We start from the raw sequence: 15,234 nt of genomic DNA, 5'->3' as shown, positions 1-15,234 counted from the left end.
CCAAATGAGAAGAGGAAATACAGTAACATACTTTCTTTTTTTCATAGAATAGAAAGATACAGCACAGGAGGCGGCCATTTGGTCCATTGTGCCTGTGCCAGCTCTTTGAAATTAGTCCCATGCCCCTGCTCTTTCCTCAGAGCCCAATCTATTAATCAGTTTACCACAAGCTAACAGCAACAAAACTGTTACAATATCCCAGTCTAAGCTGGATCGTCTGGGGCAAAGAATTCAAATGCGAGAGGCACTTTGGCAAGACAAGGGTTTTGGGGGGGGGGGGGGGGGGGGGGGTGAACAATTAAATCTCAATCAGATGACAAGTCGACACATGCCACTCCTGCACAACTCCCAGTTTGTTTAAAGGGCAGCAGTACGGAAACAGTTAATCTATCTGCCCTCTCAGCAATGCGGGCAGAGAAGAGGAATGGGAAAAAGATGTAAATTTAAACCAACAGCCAAGGTGATAGTGGATTGAAACTTTAATCTGTTTAAAAATAAATAAATCACAAAAACTGCTGGTTCCTACCTATTGTCACACAGAATGTATTATTCTTTCATACCCGTTGCACTAGTGAGGTTAAAATTTCTTTCACAGGCCCTTCAGGTGGAGCCCAGATTAAAATAGCCAGATAATATGCAGTCACAGCAATCACTATTTTTATTCATCTCTTATCTGAGTTTATGTACGTGTATGAATGTGTATATCACTAACTATCTATAGATTATATGAAATGTCTTGCACTTTCTATACCACACTTACATATAATGGCCTGGATTTTGCGATCAGCGGCGAAGTGACTACGCTCGCTGCTGACCTCCATGAAAGCTACCCACAAAGTTTTAGTGAACTATGTGGCATTGATTTCCCCTTTTCAGACATGACTTTCCAACTGGTGCCATCTATAGGGATGCCATCTATGGCATCCAGCAAGTGAGGTCATCAAGCAGGCTGAGTAGCCAGCCACATTGAAGAATTCTCAGGCAGCAAACCAGGAAGTAAAAAGTAGGTTTTATCTTTTCACTGTTTAATCATTTTACAGAAAGCAAAATAAAGGTTGGGATTCAGGTAGAAGCTGAAATATCACTAAAAAAATATATATCTTTTAAAATTATTTTAAAAATCTATGGAACTTTTATCATGGAATGGAAGGAATGACACTCCACAATATAAAATTAGATTTTCAGGGCCAGAGAGGTTGTTCAGCAGTAATTATGACTGAATACGCTATTAAAAACTCAGTTACACCTCATTCAACAAGACTTAACTACTTCAGTGAGAATAGTGCATAAAAAGTTGAAGTTCATGTCAAATCAGTGATTTCTAATTGATTCCATCTGCAAAGACTGCAACAGCGCACCCTGAGGAGGAGCAGGGTATCACTGACAGCAACCTCTGGATTTCCACATTTAACTGCGCATGTGCTGACGCCAGAAGTTGCTGTCAGTTTTACACAGTAACGATGGCGAACGTTGACAGTTTCGCCATCATTACAACTGCAAATTCTAGGCCATTGTGTATTTCCTGTGTTACATTTGCCTTCTGTAACACATTTTCCATCAAATGTACCTGTAACGCTCGCTTATCACAGTTAAAACCTTGTCTGTATATTCTCCTTGCATGTCATTGAATCTTCTCAAATTCATCTCCAAGCTAGACATCACTGTTCTCCACAGGTCCACATGCTTGAGCGCTGAGAAAATCGGGCCTGTTACCTAACATCATAACTCGCCTTTCCCCTGTGCCCTGCCTCCCTCCCCACTCTCCTGATCACTGATACCATCCCACTTCTAAACTGTCTTGGATACCAAATTTTGTCCACCAAAACTTTGAGAATGGCACGGCCAGCCACTTTTTCCGCTCTCCCTCTCTTGGCCCTTTTTGGACATCAGCTTAGTATTATCAACCATCAGCCAGTTCTTCTGTTTTACTTACTTTAAAGCACAAAATGAGCTATGATGTGTGACTGTTTACACTTGGCAAATACAATGAAAAATGGGCCCTTATCTGAAGTACCAGAGGATAGCTGCACTCAGAATTAAAGTCAGTAAATACTGTATTAGCACATTCCAGACTGGTCATGGCAGTTAATAATATTTCCCACTCAGAGGAACAACAGATAAGTAAGCTGTGCGGAGCACACAAAATTTCAATCAGCTGATTCTATGCACAATGCTGTACTGCTGTTCTCTATAGAAATCGGGTTCTGGGCCTAGCCTTCAGCCTGACTAGACTGAGGGAGAATCCAGGAAAGTGAATATACCTTCACCCTATCACATGTAAGAGTACATCCATTATCACATCACAAATGAAACAAGTAATTGGCATTTCACACTAACTTTTTAAAGCAGCTTAAAATTCAAACTGGGAAACTCGGAATCGATAACAAGAGTTCACCTCATCCACATTCGCCTTTAGACAAAGCTGAACCTCCTGTTAACTAAATAATGCAGCATGGAGCATTGAAAAGAAAGCCTTGAATTTATATAGCGCCTTTCACTACCACTGGACGTCCCAAAGCACTTTGCAGCCAATGAAGTACTTCTGAAATGTAGTCACTGTTGTAATGTAGGAAATGCGGCAGCCAATTTGCACACAGCAAACTCCCACAAACAGCAATGTGATAATGAGCAGATAATCTGTCTGAGTGATGTTGATTGAGGGATAAATAATGGCCAGGACACCAAGGAATTCAGATGTTCTCTTAGCTGAAGTTTTGTCATGTTGGAATTATGGATTAAAAAAGGAAAGGAAGTTAAAACTGTTGATCTGAAAGCCAGGATGCTTCACAGCTTCTCTGTCTGAAAATGTTATTTTAATTATCTCTCAATGCACAACACAATGCCATCTGCTGCCTGTATGAGGAACACCAGAGTTGGCTGTAAATAATTTTCTAGTTACATTTAGTAGGTAAAACCGCAAACTGTTCAAGGATTATAGTTTTGTTGTTGTGTACATGTCACAAAAAACAAGAAAGCAGCAACTACAGATGATGGTTCAACTGCTATATATAAATCCTAGCTGTATACACTAGTATTGCTAACTAATAATGACCTTAGAGAAGAAGTATGCAGTACTGGGGCAGCAATATCAGAAATGGTAGTGACAGTAGTAGCATCCAGAAGGAAAGCCTTGCCTGAGGAAGCAATAGACTAAGAAAGTAGCGGCAATGGGAACAAAACTGGATGGGAGGCAGTGCATCTGAAGATAGTACAGCCTAGTCAAACTAGGCAAGCTGTCTTTCAAGTTGAGAGGATAACAAACAATAGATTGACTGTTTTCAACAACTAATATGTGCATAACTTTGAAAAATTACTTATGGCTGTTAACTACTTTCACACTGCTAGCAGAACCACAAATGAATTCACAGACATATGCATGTACATGGCAATGTGCTAAAACAGACAACAGCTGTGAGCTTTGGAACTCTGCCCTCGCACTCCATGCAGAGTTCCTCTTCCAGTTACAAGTCTGGCATGAGTGAGGCTCATTAAACAATTTTGGTTCACCAGCCAGGTTTTCAGTCACAGTTGCTCCTGATAACCTTGACGTAGCATTATCTACCTCCAGGACTACACAAGTGCATTTGTACTCTTAAGGTTCGAAGCAAGCCAAAGCATAGGCTGGAATTTTCTGTACCTGGGCGGGTCGGGTGCGGACGGTTGCTGTGGCGCGTTGCAACCCCGTTCTTCATTCCATTCAGCTCCGGAGATCCACTTCCCTTTAATGGCGTTTATTAAGGCAGCCCTGCACGTTACTCGGCCCTATTAAATGGTGCGGGTCTGATGAGGTCATCGATGATGCGTTTTCAGCCGGGATATTTAAAGGAGCCGTGGCCACATTGCTTTTGAAGGTTCATCTAGCATTGTGCAGGCACTGCACTGCACCACTGGAGTGTTCCAAATACTTGCAAACATGACTTCAGAGAGCTGCACCCAGGTTCTCATAACTCCCTCCATATGCTTGCGGAGGGAATCAGAGCACACAGGGAGGTCCTCTTCCCTTCGGATGAGACCTCCCCAGCAGACTAAAGGAGCCTGATTGGATATTGCAGAGGAGGTCAACAGCAGGGATGTTGTCAGGAGGCCCTGGGTGCAGTACCGGAAACGCTTAAATTCTCTCATTAGATCAGGAAAGGAGAGTACAAAGTCACACTCAACTTCATCTTGCTGTGCGCCTCTCATCACATCCCCATCACTATGCCTTCCCAAGCCTGCTCCTGCACATCATTACTCACACCAACATACCTTGCACGTCCACCCATCCCTCTATCTACATCATCACATCCCCATCTGACTAACCACCCCTCACACTCACCCTTATCCTATTGCAATCACACCAACTAACACACAAGGAGGCCATTTGGTATTGGCTCCCCACTCCATCACAGTCACCCTCTAAAGATGTTACCCATCCATTCTTCACATTCATTCCATCACTCTCATGCAAACTTCTCTTCTTTCCCTCCTTGCAGAAGAGAGCCCACAATAAGAGGGAGAAGGAGCGAACCAGAGGTGGCTTTCCATCATTGGCCACCTTAACTGCAGCAGAGGAGGTCGCGCTGGAAGTCTCAGGAGTCGCAGAGCAGCTGGAGGTGGGAGACAGAGAGGGGGACATCTCAGCAACCTGGTGACAGAATACATCTCGTACAACCACATGGCTTATGAATGACCACGTCACTCATGGGGACTGATGTCAGCAGCCAGTGAATATTCATCATGTGCATAATGATATCGGTACCCATTCTTGATATGACATTTCTAAATCATCTCTACTTTCCCACAGGTCCATCAAGAGCACCCCCCACCCCCACCCCCCTGTCCAAGAGGAAGAGGAAGACGACTCCTCAGAGGAGCCTCCAGCCTCTGAGGGTGCACCATCACCAGACATAAGCGCACCCAGCACCAGGGCAGACACACACACCTCAGTGGGTCCCACACGAGATAGAGTAGTGTTGTCACCTGATATCTCTCAAGTCACAAGTGAGCAAGAGGAGATGGTGGAGTCAGGGACAGCAGTGGAAACTCCTCTCTGGAGGGTGCAGGACGCTCCCAGCTCTGCTCAGCTGCATGCAGACGCTGAGCCTCGGGGGCCATCCAGAAAGAGGGTGATCCTAGAGTTGCAGCAAGAACTGCAGGAGGCTTTGACAGGTTGTGCAACCGCGATGTCTGCAAATGTGCAGAGAATGGAGGAGTCCATCTCCAACATGAGCAACACCATGTCGCAGGTGATGACAACTGTATGCTCTTCCAGGGAAAGGATGGCCACCTGCATGAAGCAGCTAATGCGCTACTCACAGGAGCACATGGAATCTATGGAGAATAGGTGCCTATCTATGGAGAATAGATGGCCATCTATGGAGAATAGATGGCAGAAGCTCATAGACCTCCTCTCTAGGAGGGATGTAAACGTAGACTTGGTCCTCATGGTCCCACTGCTGTGCAGCAAGGTGCTCTCCACCTCCTTGCTAGCAGGGACGTGCGGGTGGCCCATGAGAGGGATGACAGTGAGAGGGGACATGTAAGTGGGGGCTCCTCTCAAAGCGCTTACACTTCTCATCCCATTGCCTCCCCCTCAGTCAGAGCTCCACATGCCTCCTGGGATCGCTATGCTGAGTCTGCCTCTGCACAGTCGCAGGAGGAGCAGACTTTGGTGAGGCCATCACAGGCTCCAAGACCCAGAGGGCGTCCGCCAAAAGTGTCTATGCAGTCGCAGCAGGGAAGCAAGAAGGCTGCCTTCACCTCTGCTGAAGCCACAGGGGTAGCACCTCGTAGAAGCACGCATAAGAGAAAGATGACGTACAAGTACATGCACACGGGTAAGCACTTGGGTGTTTTAATAACTGTGAAGTTTCCGTTAATCTGATGGCAACAGAAAAATTATTTTCACCACTTTCTGGTCATGGCTAATTCTATCTGCAACTTTGGAAGTGGCTTAGTGAGTTGGAGTGAATGGCAAGACATAATGTTACTTCCAGCAACAGTGGTCAGTGTGAGAAGAATGGCCTGTTCATTGTAGGGATGCTTTATGATGTTGCTGTGGGGTGTTGGGAGCCTGGCGCAGCATTCGGCAGCCATATGGATGTAATGCCTGACGTTAAGTAAATCTAGCCATGATGAGGCAGTCCCTGGCCTCCTGGTCAGCAATGTGCTCGGGTGCGGGTGGGATCTGGACCGCAGGTTCCTCCTGCTCCTCCTCATCCTCTTCATCTTCCAGCTGATGCTCCTCCTCCAAAGAGGCTGTGTGCTCAGAGCCTTGCTCCTGATGCAGCACAAATCGTTGCAGCTGCGCTATACTGTGCAGGGCGCAGCAGACCACGACGATTCTGGAGACCCTGCCTGGTGCGCACTGAAGGGCTCCTCCAGATCTGTCAATGCATCCAAAACACATTTTCAGCATGCCTATTGTCTGCTCTATGACACATCTGGTGGAAATATGGCTTTCATCATATCTCTCCTTGGCCTCCTCAGGGGTGTCATGAGCCACGTCTTCAGTGGATAGCCCTGGTCTCCAAGCAGCCAGCCAGAAAGTCTGTTTGGAGCAGCAAAGAGCTGAGGGAGGGTGGACTGGCGGAGGACTAAAGAGGCATGGCAGCTGCCAGGGAATTTCACGCACATATGCATGATGATCTTCCTTTGGTTGCAGACCAGCTGCACATTGAGGGAGTGGAAGCCCTTTCAATTCACAAATACTCCTGGGTGATGATGGGATGCCCTGATGGCCACATGTGTGCAGTCGATGACGCCCAGCACCCATGCCAGCCAGAGCAGCAAAGCCAAGTGCTCACTCAATAACACTGGCTTCATCCGTGGCAAAGTTGATATAATTGGCTGACTTGTCAAACAGGGCATCGGTGACCTGTGTGATGCATCTGTGGACGGCCGACTGGGAGATGCCGCAAATGTCTGCTGCAGATCCCTGGAAGGAGCCTGAGGCGAAGAAGTTGAGGGCGTTGGTGACTTTGACAGCCACTGGTAAGGCATGGCCACCCACTCCTGAGCTGAGCTGCGATGACCTGGCACGATAGCCTGAGCCTCCTTTGGCACTGCTGCTCAGTCACGTTGAGGAAGCTCCTCCTATGCCTGTATACCCTGTGTTGGGGGTATTGCCTCCGGCGTGGTGCAGTCCTGCACTGATGCCCTTTGTCCTGTGCAGCTTCAGGTTGGTGGTGATGTTGGTGTGCCTGGTGCTGCTGGTGTTGGGGCTCATCGTGGTCCAATTGAGGACCAAGGTGAGACAGTATAAACGGCACCCATGCTTATTTAATAGATGGCAGGTCAAGTAGAAATGACAGAAGCAATCTGTCAATGGAGTGATAGGTTCTACCAATGAGGTGACAGTGGATCCCAGCTTTGCTGAAAAGACTTGCAACCTCTAGAAAGCTAAATCTGTGCTGACAACGCACTCAGCAACAGCATCTGCCTTAGCAAAGTAACCAGGTGAGAGTATTTATTGTGCGTTCAATGGTATGCACTAATAAGCTGGATCAATGGCCACTGAACTTCTGCCTCAGGTTCACAGACATGGTTCCCGAAATACGTGATTCCTGTGGTCATCCAGGGAAATTTGAAAGGTAGGGTAAAAAAGACACTTAAGGGTCTAACAAGTACGTAATAATCATCTAAATTAACTCGGCCGACTCTGCCGCTCGAGTCGCTGCCGCGCTGGAAAATGCGCTTGAGAGAAAGGCGCGAGGAGATGAGATGACGGCGGTTTCCTGACCCGCTCCAAGTTATTTCAACTTTCACTCCCGACCCGCTTCCAAGGACGCCACAAAATTCTGGCCATAGAGTCAAATAGTCGTTTCAACCAGCCACAAATATTACAACTATTTACCAATGTAAGTTTAGTTACTTAGAGCTGGAAGAGGATAGAACTGCTTCAGAAAATAAACCGGGTGCTCTTTGATGCATGTCAAGATAATGCACTGCTTTCTCAGGTGCTCAATCAGCTGCTTACTATTCAATACAAGTAAGGTTTTAGTCGAGTGAACACTATGCTTCTCCAACACCAAGCAATTCATTTGTGTGGGTCTCAGTGGAGATGAAACATCCAATATACAGTATGTTTGTGCTCTTCTGTGCTACAATTTTCACAGCAAATTAACACCCCAGTGTAAAGTAAGCAGAAGACAACACAGGTACACTCATCTCCTTTTCCTAACAAACTAACACACAACTATCACATGATCTCAACACAGGTATAACAGACAAGTCTTCCATGACAAGCATTTCTAACTTTTTAATGTATTTTACAAGCATATTTTATTCTGAGCCAGCAGCTCAGTTGGTAGCACCCTCGTCTCTGATTCATAAGGTTGTGGGTTCAAGTCCCACTTCAGGGACTTGAGCACATAAAGGTAGGCTGACACTCCAGTGCAGCGCTGAGGGAGTGCTGCACTGTCGGAGGTGGTGTCTTTCAGATGAGACGTTAAACCGAGGCTCTGTCTGCTCTCTCAGGTGGACGTAAAAGATCCCGTGACATTATTTCGAAGAGGAGCAGGGGAGTTATCCCCAGTGCACTGGCCAATATTTATCCCTCAATCAATATAACAAAAACCGATTATCTGGTCATTGTCACATTGCTGTTTGTGGGAGCTTGCTGTGCGCAAATTGGCTGTCGCGTTCTCCACATTACAACAGTGACTACACTCCAAAAAAGTACTTCATTGGCTGTAAAGCGCTTTGAGACGTCCGGTGGTCGTAAAAGGTGCTATATAAATGCAAGTCTTTCTTTCTTTCTTCTTCTTTCTTAAGTAAAATGTACAGCATATAAAAAATAGTGGGACTACATGGCTTCCAAAAAAAATTTAAAAAGCTTCATCGTGCAACCGACATCAAAACTGGTACTGTTGGGGTCCAGTTTTAATCTTACTAGGAAATGTGCAATGGTTTGCTCACCTCTTGAACAGAAGGTTGTTGAAAGAGAGGAATGAGGGGATTAGTTCTGGGAATGTCAATGTGAATCTGTGAACACAAAGGAAAAATTAGATTATTTCAAAGCAGTTTAGCAAAAGGATTTACTATTTGTTGTATTTTAGTCTTGAAGGGACTTCCTTATTCAAAAAAATGTTCTTTATTTAAAAAATTACCTTTTAATTTTTCCCTGTCTACCAATTTTTTCATGTCTATCTCTGTTTAAAATACACTTGTTTAAAATTGTATGGCATCAAGATAACCAGCTCTGTGGAGTCACCGAACCTGATAGTGTGAAGGACAGTGAAGATGCAAAATTAACAGTTGAAATGAGAAGATCACTGAAAACACTGCAGGTCAATGACCTTTTGTACAGATGTTAATTCAGTTCCCTTACAATGTCCTGTTCAGTAATCAATCAGGACTTTTAGTTTTAAAATAAATACAAGAAACTTTGGTTTATCCAGAGGTTGTATGTCCGGAATACTCAATCTAATGGCAAAAATCAGGAGCCGTTTTCTGTAAGTTTTTTTAGATCTCGTTCTTTTTTTTCCCCCCCAGTCAGCCACTGCAAGGTCTGTAGCTATAGCAACAGCTTCAGCTAGAGACGCTTGCAGCTGCAGCCGACTCTTTAGAAGCTGTTGCTAAGCAACAGTGTTTGTTGTCAGATACGGAGATGAAAACCTCCGTATGCTTCAACATTAACTTTGTATGTCCGGCAGTTTTGATAGATCGGCAACACGCCGGTCCCGTCGGTGCCGGATATCACAAAGTTTCCTGTAGCTAGAAAGCAACAATGATGCTGATAAAAACAAAATCACTATTTGTCTGGCGAGAGAGTGCAACAGGATCATTTTAAAACTTAACGAGTAAGTTTTTATTTCTTGTAGTACTTGATTGAACAGCTGGAGACCATAGATAAAAGCATGACAAAAAATCTACAATCATCCAAATAAAGTCCAGTACAGTACAGGAAACTTCGCGATATCCGGCACCGACGGGATGCCGATCTATGAAAACTTCCGGACAGACCAGCGCTAATGTTGAAGGATACGGAGGTTTTCATCTCCGTATCTGACAACACTGTTGCTTAGCAACAGCTTGTAAACAGTCAGCCCGTACCTTGGAAGCGTCTCTGTAGCTTAGCAACAGCCTCAGAGAGGCTTTCCAGAGACTGACTGTTTAAAAAAATGCTAGAAGAAAAAAAATGAAAAAAACCCTAACAAAACGGCTGCTGATTTCTGCCGTTAGATCGAGGTTTCCGGCCATACAACCTCCGGATAAACCAAAGTTTCCTGTACAATTTTTCAATTAAATTAAATCAATTTTTCAAAAAAGTGCATTTTCATTGAACAGATTACTCCAGGAAGAAGCTAGTTACTTAAAGGGAAAACGGATGAATTGTCCAGGGAAAATACTTCATTAATACTGCTCTCTCTTTTAAAGCTTGGCTCAATGTTAGCATTCTCACATCTAAGTCAGAAGGTCTGGGTTCAATCCCCATTCCAGCTCTTGAGCACATAACCTAGGCTGACACTTCAATGCAGTAATGATGGAATGCTGTGCTGTTGGAGGGTGCCATCTTTCAGATGAGATGTTAAACCAAGGACGTTATCTGCCCTCTCAGGTGGAGGTAAATGATCCCATGGCACCATTTGAAGAAGAGCAGGGTGTCCTGGCCAACATCTTTCCATAAACCAACACTACCAAAATAGATTATCTGATCATTTATTTCCAAGTTATTTGTGGGACCATCCTTTCCACAAATTGGCTGTCACGTTTGCTTACATAACAACAGTGACTACACTTCAAAAATAATTAATTGGATGTAAATTGCCTTGGGATGTCCGAAGGTTGCAAAAAAGCACTATATAAATGCATGTTCTTTCTACTTTAAAGAAAATACATTCACTTAAGTGTCTTCAATTTTCTTTTGCCCAACCATAAATTCAAGCTTCTTCATAAAGAACCTTGAATATGATTATCCACCCTGCCAGGCCATTGCATTGACATCAATTATTGGGAGCAGCTCCATTACAAACTGTGTGGATACAACTTGAATCTGTCCTGAAAGCTGCTCCACAGGCATATGACCTGAGGAGATCACACAACAGACTGGAAATGCAAATTTTCCAACATGTAGCATGCTTTTCTAGCGTCTTTTGGCTCCAGGGAGCTCTCATTTTGAAATTACGTACCCTTCTGCTTGCAATGGGGCCACTCAAGGACTTCCCAATATTGATGCTGCCAGAACAGCCTAGCAGAGAGGGGTCCTGCTTGAGATTCTTGATGCCAGCAACAAAAGTGAATTTTTTTTTTTTTTTAATAAAAGAAAAATGTCAAACATGAGATGTTCATTTTCTTCTAATTAAAAGGGACAGTACTTTGAATTAAAAGTACTCCCCCTAAACGTTCATTCTTTTTTAAGACAGAATTCCCACTGCAATATAGGAATCTCTCTGCCAGAACTTATCATTTTGTCAGTGTTCAGCTAGGTAGGGCAATGCATATAAGGCAGTACAGAATTCCTACAGAATAAAGTAAAAGTTTATGGCAAGCAATCATTTAAATTAAGCAGCTTGTTTTTTATTTTAGATACAACTCCTTTTTACTAAAACCACTGATTATAACACGAACTACAGTATTAGCAGTTAGAAGACACACATTAAACTGTATTTAATACCTGTCGATAGGTATCCTGGTGATGTTCTTCATTTCTGGAATCATAATATTGTTCGATGAACCCAAAATACTCTTCCCGCTTTCGCTGTAGAGTGATTTCCCTTCTCTCCATGTTTGCAGGTAGATAACCCTATGAAAAAACACAGAAAAATGATGTGATGGCATCAAAAAAAAATACAGGGGAATGGAACAGGGGTGAAGAGTCCTTTTATCACCTTGACCCAAATATTACAGCACAGCTGTTGCAGTTAGAAAGGAACCGAACTGCACTCGCACAATTACAGTCATCACTATTCCTAGGGGGTGCCTACCAGCCTATCTAAAACAGCAAAGAATGAAATTAAATTCAAAACAACTACTCCAGCACTCAATTTAAATCACTAAGTTTTTTTTGCGTGGCAGAATATAATATAAAGGAATGGGACAAAGGGAACTATAAGTTTAAGTCTTAACATTAAAACTTTTCATAAGCTCCTACAGGAGCTTTTGAGGCCAACCAAATTTTCTCCAGAAAACAGATTATCTAACAGATTGCACGAACAATAAAAATATTTTGTTTTTACCTCTGCTCCCTCAAGTCCAAGGGTTGCAAACCACCCACTACTTCAGGATCATCTTGGAAAAGCAAAATAAGCACCAGCTTCCTTTCGTCATTACCAACCATCTCCTTAAACCCCTCTTCCCTGCCCCCTCACATCCAACAATTGTTGAGACCATCCATTCAGATGCCTGGATTTCCCCCTTCCCCTTGTCCACCAAGCTAGACACCCACAGACTCCACCTGGCTCTAGTCCTGAATTTACATATTTTTCCATTTTCTCTCCCAATTGCCCTCATGCCCTCTCCAAGCACACCTTCTCCATGAGACCCACTTCCTGCTCCCTTAACCTTAAACTCACTAAACTACTGACCACTCAACTACTCTTCTTGGTCCCCATGCTAGCTGATATTGTAAACCCTCTCTTCAGGGAAAGTCCCCTTCATTTTCAAATCCCCCGTCATCACCAACCTCCTCAAAAAAAAAAAAACACCTTGAACCATTCTGACCTTTCAAACTACCACCCACTTCCAACCTCCCCTTCCTCTCCGAAGTCCTTGACTGTACTGTCACTTCCCAAATCAGTGCCCACCTTTCCCATAACTCTCCTTGGGTATCCACCTGAAATAGCCTGAATCAAAGGCATAAATGACATAGCCTGTGACTGTCGTGCATTTTCCCTGCAACTTTGGACATGGTCGAACACAATCCACCCTCCTCCAATGCTTCTCCTCCATCGTCCAGCTCAGTTGGACTACCCTCACTTGATTCCACTCTTACCTATCTGATTGTAGCCAAAGCATTTCCAACACTGGCTTCTCTTCCCATCTACAAGCTGCCCCTTGACGACATCATCCAAAGACATGGGGTCAGCTTCCTCATGTACGCTGATGACACCCAGCTCAATTTCTCTACCACCTCTCTCAACCTCAACATCCCCCAACCTCCAGCCTCTGTGCTGTCAGACTGCATGCCCAGCATCCAGTCTCAGATGAGTCACAATTGCCTACAATTAAACATTGGGAAAACTGAATTAATTGTCTTTGGCCCCCGCCACAAATTCTGCACCCATGCCACCGATTCCAATCCTCTATCCACCCACTATCTCAGTTGAAACAGACTATTTGCAACCTCAACATCCTATTCAACCCCAAGCTCATCTTCCGACGCCATGCCTCTCCATCACAAAAATTGCCTACTTCCACCTCTAACATGGCCTGCCTCCACCACTGCCTTAGCCTATCTGTTGCTAGAATTCTCATCCATACATTTGTCATCTCCAAACTCAACTACAGGAAACTTTGTGCTATCCGGCACCGAGCTGTTGCCGTTCCCTCAAAACTGCCGGACAAACCAGCGTTAATGTTGAAGCAGCTCTGTATCTGGCAACAAACACTGTTGCTTAGCAACAGCTTCTAAACAGTTGGCCGTACCTTGGAAGCGTCTCTGTCGCTTAGCAACAGCTTCAGAGAGACTTTGCAGAGCCTGACTGTTGAAAAAAAAGCCACGAGAAGAAAAAAAACTAACAAAACGGCTCCTGATTTTTGCCGGTGGCTCGAGCTTGCCGGACATTTAGCTTCCGGATAACACAAAGTTTCCTGTATTGCAATTCTCTCCTTCCAGCTTCCCATTCTCCAACTTCTGTAAACTTCTGCTCAAACAAAGCACCTCAAACCTATGATGCACCAAGTTCCATTCACCCATCAGCTCTGTCCTTGCTGACCAGTTCCCCAACACCTCACATTTAAAATTCTCATCCTCGTCTTTAAATCTCTTCATGGCCTTTCCCCTCCCTATCTCTATAACCCCCTCCAGCCTTACTACCACACCCCCACCACGCAAAAAAAACAGGGCTTTCTATTCCTTTGACTCTGATCTCGTGTATATTCCTTCCCTTCGCCCACCATTGTCAGCAATGCTGTCACCCATCCAGGCCTCATGCTCTGGAATTCCTACCCTAAACACCTCTATTGCTCCACCTATCTCACCGCCTTTAAAGCCCTTTGTAAAATTCATTTCTTTCACCCCTCCCAATGTCTCCTTCTTCAGCTCAGCGTCCATTTTGTTGCCAGACTACGCCTCTATGAAGCGCTTTGGGACATTTTTCTATGTTAGAAGTGCTATATAAATGTAAATTGTTGTTGATAGTTAATTATAGCAAAAATACTGGTCTTCTGAATTCCTGGACCAAAACAAGTTAGTGATTTCTGAATTGCCAGGCCTTTGGGAGTATTCAGAGTTTATTTAACTTCTTATCCCCATTTCCACGGGGTAAATGATTGAAGGGACACAAACAAAACACTCAGATAATTTTGGGAAACTATCTTTTTGAGAGCCATCTGTAGATGCACTTCATTTTTTTCTTGGGATTGAATTGTATAATTGCTTTTAAAGCACTGTGCTCAGCACTACATCACTTCTGCGATCTTAGCCATTCTGCTAGTGAGTTCCAATATCAAGTAATCCCTTGGATAACACATACACCTTTCTCTTGTCTATCATACCTTTTCTTTTCCGTGATAGATGGTTTTGCTCCACTTGTAGTCATGGTTTGGATTGTTAAAATGGCAAGCTTTCCTGATCGGAGAGCTATAGTGCATTCTCTGATTCCAGCTCTGTGTAAATCTACTTTTATGTGTTGCTTGTTCTTTGTTTTGTCTACATAAATTATATCACATTTAACACTGGGTCTCGCTCGCATGTAAATCCAGTAACCCTCTTAGAACCATAGAAATCTCGACACAGGAGTCAGCCATTTAGTCCACCATACCTGTCCAAGCTAGCTCCACATTGGGCTACCTCCTCTGATCCCAGTTCCTTGCCCATTTCCTGTACCATTCACTTCAATGGAAAAGAAAATCAGGCTGCTAATTTCCGACTTTCACCAAAGACCAGTTTCACCCCCAAAGTGTTACTTCTATTAGTGGAATTACTTTAAATATTATAATAATAATAGTAAAGTTTCGAAGTTTTGTAAAGGAATACTGAACACCTCAAGACTACCAACATTGGAACAGAAAAGAAAACTAGACGTTGCAATAGTCAAGTAGCAGTATCCAGTTATTAACCTTACATTAAAATTGTTTCAATTGTGATCTGTT

The 15,234-nt window shown here is 44.0% G+C and overlaps 1 protein-coding gene across 4 annotated transcripts in view; it reads right to left on the bottom strand.

Moving 5' to 3' along the window:
- The window catches only part of LOC147105210 (TBC1 domain family member 22B-like), a 382,991-nt gene that overhangs the window by 251,966 nt on the left and 115,791 nt on the right, over positions 1–15,234 (bottom strand). For all 4 annotated transcript variants that reach the window (XM_086011343.1, XM_086011340.1, XM_086011341.1 and 1 more), the window contains 2 exons: positions 11,597–11,725; positions 8,899–8,964 (listed from right to left, as the gene is read on the bottom strand). In XM_086011343.1, the coding sequence (XP_085867469.1) occupies positions 8,899–8,964; positions 11,597–11,725 (195 nt within the window). The remainder of the gene's footprint in view (positions 1–8,898; positions 8,965–11,596; positions 11,726–15,234) is intronic.

This window comes from Somniosus microcephalus, chromosome 18 (assembly GCF_052327205.1).
Source record: "Somniosus microcephalus isolate GS21.2 chromosome 18, FLI_Smic_1.0, whole genome shotgun sequence".
Classification (NCBI taxonomy): Eukaryota; Metazoa; Chordata; class Chondrichthyes; order Squaliformes; family Somniosidae; genus Somniosus; species Somniosus microcephalus.
This window is presented reverse-complemented; position numbering and strand designations above follow the sequence as displayed.